Source organism: Oryx dammah, unplaced genomic scaffold (assembly GCF_014754425.2).
Source record: "Oryx dammah isolate SB20612 unplaced genomic scaffold, SCBI_Odam_1.1 HiC_scaffold_27, whole genome shotgun sequence".
Taxonomy (NCBI): domain Eukaryota; kingdom Metazoa; phylum Chordata; class Mammalia; order Artiodactyla; family Bovidae; genus Oryx; species Oryx dammah.
This window is the reverse complement of record NW_024070211.1, coordinates 4,195,807-4,205,898: the sequence shown is the minus strand read 5'-3', so window position 1 is coordinate 4,205,898 and position 10,092 is coordinate 4,195,807. Positions and strand designations below refer to the sequence as shown.

Genomic DNA, 10,092 nt, shown 5'->3' with positions numbered 1-10,092 from the left:
AAAGGAATGAATGGTGCCAACTTCAGGGATTTCGATTTCAGTGTGAGAGGTCTCTTTTTGCAAGAGGGTCTTACTGACGCTCTGATCATAACCTCCAGACACTCACTCCATGAGAACAGAGCTGCTGTTCCACTTGCCAAAGTTTATGTTCCCTCCAGTGCAGAATGTCAGACAGCCTAACAGCTTCAGTAAAGGGTACAAAAATCATCATGTAACTCTGTTCTCAACAAACACAACTGAATGATGTTTTTACCAGTATAGCTCAAAGAAAACCAAATGAGATAAACTATAAAACCATACCTCCATGGAGTCTTAACTCAGATACGGCTAAGCATAAAAATCAAAACCGACCAGATGTTACATTTAGCAGAGGTAAAATGCCTCAAGCAATATACGTGTCCAACAAAAACTTCAAGTCCTTTTTTGTAAGTGAAAAAACACCTTCAGACTGAAGGAAGTGGTAGCTTTAGTGCCTAGCTGGGGGGTGGGGGTGGCGTCTGTGCAAATACCTCTGCACACGAATTTTGTTTCAGGGTTCTCCCCCTCAGGTGCATGTGTTCTAAAGAACAAAGTTGTGTGTGTGTGAAGCAAAAAATCTGTGTAAAAGTGGAATCTAGTTTGCTCTTATCTGTGTCAGCTCCTTGTCTGAGATGGGGGAAAAGACATTTTCGGGAAAAAGAAAGGTAGGATGTTTTAAGCAAATAAATACATAAAAATGGAAGTCTTTTTAAAAGGAGACAAAAGATAGAAACGGTGATGAGATGAGCCCAACTCCTTGTGAACATGGTTAATGGGACACCAGGATGCCAGGGCATTGGTAATTCCATTGGGACATTAATGGTAACACTGACCTTGTAAGGAATTTGTGGTTGTGGTGACATTTTTATATAGCTGACTTTGGGACGGATGGAGTGGATGGCTGTGCCTGGGAAAGCTGGTGAGACAAAGAGCTCATGGCAACGCCAGAGCCTGAGGACTGGGTTATAAAGTGCTTCAGGTGGTTTCATAATAAAATCTCTAGAAGGACAGGTACACGCATTCGACTGCTTGTCGCACTGCTCTGAGTCTCAAGGCTACTGTAGTGTTTACTATTTCTCTATATATTCAATAACCAAACCCGCTCTACCCCCGACAAAACACCTACTAGTTTAGATACATCGAATTTTCCCAAAATCGACTTCGAAAAAGTTCTAACGTTTTTCAGCAGTAACGTACATAGCCTAAGCACGCTGGTACTAGCGTAAAGATGACAATTCGAAGGGAATTCCCTTTCCAATCCCGACGTTTCCTCCTTGAGGACACTCCCTGCAAATGTGGATTAGGGAGCCCGGGAAGACCGCTTCATTGACTAGAAAAGCAACTTCTACAGTTGTTTTCGTGAGGCCTTCTTGCGTCCTGTGAGGAGACTTCTTAGGAACGAATGTGAGGTAACTGCACACTCTCTGCTCGCTGGGTTTCTTATCATTTCGTCGTCTTCAAAGAAGGGGGTCGTTCTTGTGCTCAACTCGGGAGCGGGAAAGGCCAACCCCCTCCAAAGGCAGACGGGGAGCCGAAGTGGAAACTCAGGGACGGAACCCGAGGACCCCGAAGCCACGCCAGCCAAGACGACTGCAGCCACCCGAGAGGCGCCGGCGTAAGCCGCGCGGACACTCAGCGCCGCCCCGGCGTCCCCCGCGCCGGCCCCGCCCGCCTTCTCGCGCCCCCGCGCGCCCGGCCAAGGGGAGACGAGTCTCGCGCGCTCCCTCCGCGCCCGCGGGCTGTTGGGGGCGCGGCCGCCGGCGCGCGCAGGGGAGGGGCGGGGCCGGCGTGAGGGATGGGCGCGCGCGGGGCCGCGAGCAGGGGGGCGGGGCGGCAGAGCTCGGCGGCTGGGCCTGGAGGACAGCGGTGGCGGAGGCGGCGAGCGGCAGCGGGAGCGGAGCCGAGAAGCCTCGCAGCACGCGGGCGCCAGGAAGGGGGGAGCGCAGAGGTAACGCGGGACGGAACGGGCGGGCGGGCAGCGGGCGCAGGCCCGCTGGACCCCGAAGGCGGGCGGCAGAGACCGCTCGCCCGGGGCGCCGACGCCGCTCCCTGAGAGGAGGGGGCGGGGCGCTGGCGTCCCCGGAGGTGGTGCCTTTTATTTTTTTGTCTGCCTTCCCCGGCCGCTCCGCCCCCTCTTCCCCTCCCCCCGCTGTGAACCGAGCCCCCTGCCCTTCTGGTAGAAGCCGCCTCCGGGGTCCTCTGGCGCGCGCCTGCGCGCGCTCCCGCCCTTGTTTTGTTTGGACCGGGGAGAGGTGAGGGAGCGCTTCCCTGATCGCGGGCCTTGCCTCGCAGCGCGCCTGCGCCGGCGTCCTCCCGTCCGGCTCTGATTGGCTGAGGGCTCGCGCATGCTCCCGAGGCGCGCGGCGGGGCCCCCGCCCTCCCCCCTCACCCCACTCCCTCCGAGGTTTTAGGAGCCGGTTGGAAAGATGCCGGCGGCGGTGACTGGCTGTGGCGGACCCGCCCCCCCCCCACCCTCCCGGGGTCCCCGCCCTCGCCGCCGCTGCCGCCATTACGGAGCTCCCAGCGGTGAGTGCGCGGGGGGCTGGTGCTCGCGGTCCGCCGCCTCCTGCGTGGCGCGCGCGCGGGCGGGCGGGCGCTGCCCGGGTCGCGGCGTCGGCCTTCCGGAGCCGGAGCTCGCGCTGAGCCCGCCGCCCTCTGCCTCGCCGGCTTCATCCCGGCTCCGCTCTCTTCTCTTCCCCCAACCCCCTGCCTTGTGCTCGGCGCTCCCCGCCTTTGTCTGCTGGTCTTTCCGCCCGGATTTTCGGGCCCGGCGCGGAGTCAGCTGTTTGCGCCCCTGAAAAGCCGCCGCCGCCGCTACTGCTGCTGCTGCCGCCGCCACCCGGGACTCAGCTTTCGTTTTTACCCCCCTTCCCATGGCTTTCGTCGAGCTTGTGACTCACTGCTCTTTAGACGAGGTGGATTTAGTTAATATAGTCAAGCCTGTGAGTAGGGGCGTTTGTAAAGAGCTGGAGGCAGGAGGGGTGAAGTGAAGCCCCAGATCAGAGGGTTTTTTTTTTTTTTTAAAGAATTGACCGCTAGTCTATGATCGAAACAGGGCTTCCCTTGTAGCTCAGTTGGTAAAGAATCTGCCTGCAGTGCAGGAGACCCGGATTCGATCCCTGGGTCGGGAAGATCACCTGGAGAAGGAAATGGCAACCCTCTCCAGTATCCTTCTCTGGAAAATCTCCTGGACAGTGGATCCTGGTGGGCTGCAGTCCATAGGGTCGCAGAGTCGGCCACGACTGAGCGACTATCACTAGGATCGAAACACCTTTGAGGGACAGTCCCCCCGCACAGAGGACGGCCAAGGTGAACTTGACCCCTCTTTCCATGTGTACCTTTTCTTTCTACGGTTATGCTTCCTGACCTTACGTTACATTGAAAAGTGACGGTCTGGTTCGAAGTGCAGCTGGGAATTCCCCTGGGGCTTCACGGACACGCTGACTTGTCTTAGAATGAAGCTAGAGGTGGCTAGTTTGACTTTGGAAGATTTGTTTAATCTGGTATAGATGTGAAGCTGTTACGAAGTTTTAAAATTTCATTGCTCTTTTCAGAAAATTTAGTGCAGCATGTTTCAGAGTAGAAGTAACATTTTTAGAGGGTATTTTTGGCCTTGTCGAATTGGAAGATTGAGGGCGAGAAGTTGGAGGAAGCTCCTGAATTCTTCGTGTATAGATGAAAACGCTCACTCTTCAGCCAGTTAGATTGTCCTTGTCTTAGGAGGAGGTACCCGTAGTGTCCAGAACATTTGTGTCCGAGACAGATACTAATTAAGTAATACTGATTTATTTGAAGTATAAAAGTGGAAAAAAAAGTTTCCAGCAAATTATAGGCGTACGTTTTGTGACAGTACTCCTTAAGTCTGAATATAGTGAAAGAGTTTAGATTGGGAACAATTTAGTGTAATCAGTGCAAGGCTAATGACATTATAATATGTAGTGTATTGGCAGACGTTTTATGGAAAATATGAAATAATAGTACTTTCCCTAAAATGCATGTTTTCAAGGATATCAGAAAACTGAAATACATTGTTGAACTGCTTATTTTTCTAGTGCTTGCTCTTAAGGTAGAGAAAGTAAATTAAAACTCTGAAATTATGGACTTTCTACTTTTACAACCTTTTCTTTATTGCCTGTATTTAAACAGCTTAGCACTTCCCTTGACAAAAGCAGATCTTTGTATTGTTCATCTGACATTATGCTTAGAAAACAAAAACAGGTTAATGACCACAGGAAGTCTATGCACACCACAGGTAAACTGAGATTGGTTTGTCACATGTTAGAACCCAGATGAAAAACTTCAAGTTTCGTTTATTCTTTCACTTTAACAAATATTTGTAGAGCACCTGTTTGGAGCCTAGTATGTTTCTTGGGCAGGAAGTATATAGGGCAGTGAACCAGCCAGATAAGATCACTTTCAGGGAACAAGTGTGGCAGTCTTAAAAGTCTGGTTATTGAGAAGCACAGCATCAACAGTTAAATTAATAGGTACTTGTTAAGGCAGTTGTAGGTTAACCATCCAGATAGTTTTGTCAGCTGTGTGATGAACCATGAACTGAGGAAATAAGTGATTAACCAACCTATTATAAAGAGAGCCTTAAGTTACATGACCTTTATTAAGGAAATTCAGAGCTGAGGCAGACATTTCTTAATGTTTATATTGTTTTAAATTTTTATTTTTTAAGTGTTTTTCACACGTGTTGAACATAGAAATAAGTACTGCCAGGTGTCATTGTTCATTCAACATTTGCCCCTCAGTTTTTTGTTTGTTTTTTTTTTTTGGCCGCATGGGACGTTTGTTGCTGGTTGCGGGCTTTCTCATTGTGGTGACTTCTCTTGTTGTGGAGCACCGGTTCTAGGCATGTGGACTCAGTAGTCGTGCCCTGCAGCATGTGGGATCTTCCAGGACCAGGGATCGAACCAGTGTCCTTGGATTGCAGGGCAGATTCTTAACCACTGCACCACCAGGGAAGCCCTCCCCCCAGTATTTATGCTGCACCCACTATGTGTTGGGCATGCTTCTAGGTACTGGGAATGCAGTGATGAATTAGTTCTAGCCCTTGAAGTACTTACATTCTGCTGGGAGAGACACATAATAAACATATAGACATATATTGAGTTACAAGCGGTGTTAAATGCTGTGAAGAAACCTGAAGAAGAAAAAGAAGGATTGGAGGGCTTTCTGAGGGGGTGACACTGTACTGAACCTGATTGAAGTATCTAGGGAAAGAATGTCACAGCATGCGCAGAACACACACTGAGGACCAAAAGGTCTGCGTGTCTGGAGGCAAGAGAGGAGAAGGACGGGGAGGTTGAAGCAGGAGAGTGTCCGCATCTTTTATTGTGGTGGATGCATCCAGGAAGCTTGGCAAACCAACTTATTTTTCAGTTATTCCAACCTGGGCGTACTTCTTACCTGACCTAATTTAAACTGATACTCTTGTCCTCGAGTCAGTGATGTCGGGTGTTGATGGACCATGTACTTGTTGCCCTGGTTTTAGTCAGTTTTATCATTTTGGCATTGAGAATAACTTCTTTGTACCCCCACTCCCTTTCTAAAACTTGTTTTAATTTTGAGCAATTAGTAAATATAGAGTTGACTGGAAAGGCTTTGACTTTTTTTAGTGTTTTATTTACAGGGAGAACATATATTCTTTTAAAAGATGTTCTATAAAAAGAGACTCCTGAAGGTTTTGTTAATTTCACAGTATCATTTTCAGCCTAGCTAGTATTATCATGGGTTAAGAAAGAGGAATTCGCAGTATCACTTTACCAAGAATAACCTGATAGTGAAATTGTGCTTCTGAATGGTATTTACATGTAAAAGTATCATCAGGTTTGTGGGGTTTTTTTAATCAAGGAAAGTATATTACTGTGTAAGTGCTAGTTGGATGAGTAAGCAAGTTTATGTATTGAAATTTTTCCAAGATAGACTTTTAGCTTTCACAAACCTAAATAATGCCCTTAAGCCCACAGATTAGAAAACAAAATTTTTTTTGCAAGTATATTTATTTTTTATTAAATTTATTTATTTTTAATTAAAGGATAATTGCAATATTGTGTTGGTTTCTGCCGTACATCAACATGGATCAGCCATAGGTATGCATATGTTCCCTCCCTCTTGAGCTTCCCTGCCACCTCCCACTCTATCCCACCCCTCTAGGTTGTCACAAAGCCCCCAAAAAACAACTGTTTGTATTTCTGTGTTTTATATATATTTATTTATATTTCTGTGTTGACATAAATTTCTATATGAGCATTTTAAGTAGTCTTTGTAACAGTTAATAACTATTACCTGACAAATTGAAAGCTCTTAAATTCCTAGACAAGTTTAGAGCTTAAAGCAGAAGTTGAATGACTAGTGTCCTCTTGCCCAATTCTTCATTAATGTTCATTAGTGCAAAGATCTAAACACCTAACTGATCATTTTCTTTTCTTTTGGGGAAATTTTTATTATAAAGTGTCCTTGATTCTCAGATGAGATAGGGGGAGCAGAGGGTATTAAGCGATTAGGTAAATTTGAGTGATCTTACATAGATTTTATTTTTCAATATTTAATTTTGTTCTTTTGTGCTAATTTTGCTTAACGTTAAAAATAATGACAAGGTCTTAGAAGCATGCTTAATCTCCTAGGTGATGGTCTGAATTTGCTTTTCTGAGTCTGGAGGCTTTTAGACTGTCATGTTCTCTAGCAGTATTTTTGTCCTTGTATAACTTCTCTGATGGAGATGGAGTTAAGTTTGCAGTTAAGTTTCCTGACCCCTTTGAAAACATGAACAACATTTCTCTCTTTAGTAAAATGATCTTTGAGTAAACAGATGAAACTTTTTGGGTCTTTTTAGTCTACTCTGAGCTCCTGATAGGAGACAGGATGGGGTTAGGTCTTTGTGGGCTTTCTTGTCCTTGCTGCCTTTGTTCATGTGGAAGGTGCAACAGCTGCTGTGGCTTGTGCGTTTGTCTTAGTCGCTGCTTTACACAGTCTGTATTTTGATAGTAATTTTTATCTTTCTGAATGATAACTGACCAAGTCATCTGTCATTTAACTATAAGTTTTATAGTGAATTTTTCCCCCCTTTGGATGTATATTAAGTTTAGACGTTTTAGTTTAGTTTTGTTTCTGTAATCTTCACACCAGGTCTTTTCTGTGCTTTAGGTTGATGCTTCACACTGAAACCATTAGGAAAAATCCTTGTGGTTAACAGCAGAGGCTTCAGAGTGTAACCTGTACTCGGGCCTAGAAATTATTTTAAATGGCGACTGATACGTCTCAAGGTGAACTCGTCCATCCTAAGGCACTCCCACTTATAGTAGGAGCTCAGCTGATCCACGCGGACAAGTTAGGTGAGGTAGGGGCTGACACATTCTTGAAGCTCACTCTTGGATCAGTCCCTGACTTCAGGCCCTGCTGGGTCCTTCTTGGTACCTGTTCCTTCCTCTGCTTTGGGGAGTCTGGGTTATGAATCTAAAAAAATCAAATAGATACAAAGTTCTTTTCATCTTCCCTTACCCCTCAAACTCCTGAGAAAACCTCCAAGCTTCTAAATTTACTTCAAAGCAAGTATAATTACTTATTTCCATTTGGAATTCAAGCTAAAACAACATTTTGAAAACTACTACTTAAGAATCATATTTTCATTTCAAAAAAACTTGTTAAAAAGTAATTTGCATCAGATCCTGGAGTCGACTTGAAGAATTCTCCTACATCTTCTGACACCTAGTTAGCCCCCCTTGAGAAAGAAGCGATAAATTGTTTTTGCATGTGTGATTATGGCCATTTCTTTTCTTAGAAGGTAGAAGATAACACCATGCCAATTCGTCGAGCTGTGAATTCTACCCGGGAAACTCCTCCCAAGAGCAAGCTTGCTGAAGGAGTAGAAGAAAAGCCAGGTAAAGTAAAGCAGTGGACAGCTTAAAAAGGCCAGCGTTTCTACGCCAGGTTAGAGTGTCCCATAAATTCCCTTGAACTTAAGTGTTTGTGGGGAGCATTTAGAGAGAGAAGTGGTACCAATTGGTATGTCATTTCTGGACCCTCTGGGCAAAGAAAGAATCTCATCTTGTCTCTGAAGATTTTTAGAAGGCGAAAATTTCATGTTCTTGGAATTAAAAATAGAAAGATGGTTGGAGAGAACAGAAGTGGTCAAAAGCGTAGCTTCTGGGCATACAGTGTCATGGGGAGGAAGACTGGGTGGAAGGCTCAGCCAGAAGTCATGAGGAGGCCTTAAGGGAGCAAATGGGTGATTAAAGTGTTGGTTTGTAACTTTGGTGTTGGTGGAGCGAAGATGGGCCAGATAGCACTAGGGACGTAGTAAATCGAGAAAAAGGTAGGACTATCGATCTGGAGTGCTTGTGCTCCTTCCTGGTATCTCTTACCACTTCCTCAAGTGTAACTGCTCTTCTTGTTCTTCTCGTCACCTTTTCCTCTCTTTTTTCTCTGCCAGGGTTGAGCACATGGTGCTGCCCCTGTTACAACTATTAGAACTGAGTATTTGCTGACCAGCATATATTACGAATAAAAGAAACCATGCACCCTTGTTGCCTTTATCATTGGTGCACCAGAGATACTCTTTTCCAGCTAAGCCTGAGTTTGGGCTCAGAATCCTCAGATAAATACTATAAGCATATTGGGTACTCTGGCCTAAGGCAGTGAGGAGACAAGGGAATTTAGCATATTAAAAAAAATAGTTGCTGGTGAGTTGGAGGGAAGGTTATTTTGTCCAGCACTGGGATAAACCACTTGATGGCCTACCTTAATCTACATTTAACAGCCAGCTGAAGTCACTGATAACATGAGTTTTCAGAATACACGAGTGTTCAGTTGTATTAAGAAAGTCAACCAAGAATTTATAAAGGACCAATAATAGACTTCACAAGTTCTCTTTATCTGTCTTATCTCTGTCCTTTTATATAGTATTTTATGTATGAAAATGATTGGACTTCACTCATGTTTTAAATTTTATAAATCTGAAAAGATAGAATAGTTTAATGAGTTGGAAATAATGTCTCATATGTAGTACATACTCATTATCAGCTGAGCACCTGAACCTTTACTAAACCATAAACTTTTAAGAGAAAATAAAGTGAAATTTAATTTGTAGCTCTGTTGTTACAGTGAAAGTGTTAGTCGCCCAATTGTGTCTGACTCTTGGTGACCCCATGGACTGTAGCTGGCCAGACTCCTCCATCATGGAGTTCTCCAGGCAAGAATACTGGAGTGGGTTGTCCCCACCCAGGGGTCGAACCCAGGTCTCCTGCATTGCAGGCTGATTCTTTACCATTTGAGAAAGCTCAGTAAACACTCTTCGCTCTAGAAAAGTTATGACCAACCTAGATAGTATGTTCAAAAGCAGAGACATTACTTTGCCGACTAAGGTCCGTCTTGTCAAGGCTGTGGTTTTTCCAGTGGTCATGTATGGATGTGAGAGTTGGACTGTGAAGAAGGCTGAGCGCCAAAGAATTGATGCTTTTGAACTGTGGTGTTGGAGAAGACTCTTGAGAGTCCCTTGGACTGCAAGGAGATCCAACCAGTCCATTCTGAAGGAGATCAACCCTGGGATTTCTTTGGAAGGAATGATGCTAAAGCTGAAGCTCCAGTACTTTGGCCATCTCATGCGAAGAGTTGACTCATTGGAAAAGACTCTGATGCTGGGAGGGATTGGCGGCAGGAGGAGAAGGGGACGACAGAGGATGAGATGGCTGGATGGCATCACGGACTCGATGGACGTGAGTCTGAGTGAACTCCGGGAGTTGGTGATGGACAGGGAGGCGTGGCGTGCTGCGATTCATGGGGTCGCAAAGAGTCAGACACGACTGAGCGACTGAACTGAACTGAATGTAAAAATCAGTAACCATGACAGTTGTTACACAGCCAGTTCGGTGGGACAGTTAGGCCAAATAGTTGAGACAAAGGGCAGTAAAAGGTGCATCAGGATTAAAAAAATACATATTTCGTAGTTATCTGTATCACCAGATACCATTGTTATAGTAAAGTTCTAGCCTTAATATTTTCCAAACAGCTATAGAAGCAGCAGAAGAGGCCAAAGGAATGGATGGGAATCATAGTATACAAGTGCTGGCC

The 10,092-nt window shown here is 45.6% G+C and overlaps 1 protein-coding gene across 12 annotated transcripts in view; it reads left to right on the top strand.

Moving 5' to 3' along the window:
• Nucleotides 1-1,815: 1,815 nt before the first annotated feature.
• HP1BP3 (heterochromatin protein 1 binding protein 3) overlaps nt 1,816-10,092 on the top strand; it is a 36,741-nt gene continuing 28,464 nt past the window's right edge. For 2 of the 12 annotated variants that reach the window (XR_005719117.1, XM_040229476.1), the window contains exons 1-3: nt 1,838-1,966; nt 7,171-7,363; nt 7,805-7,904. Coding sequence is in view for 11 of the 12 variants with exons in the window: in XM_040229476.1 (XP_040085410.1) it covers nt 7,268-7,363; nt 7,805-7,904 (196 nt within the window). In the remaining variant the exon portion in view is untranslated. Of the gene's footprint in view, nt 1,967-2,425; nt 2,545-6,061; nt 6,117-7,170; nt 7,364-7,804; nt 7,905-10,092 lie in introns of those variants that run through there. The other 10 variants (XM_040229484.1, XM_040229477.1, XM_040229479.1 and 7 more) reach the window with 10 other exon arrangements.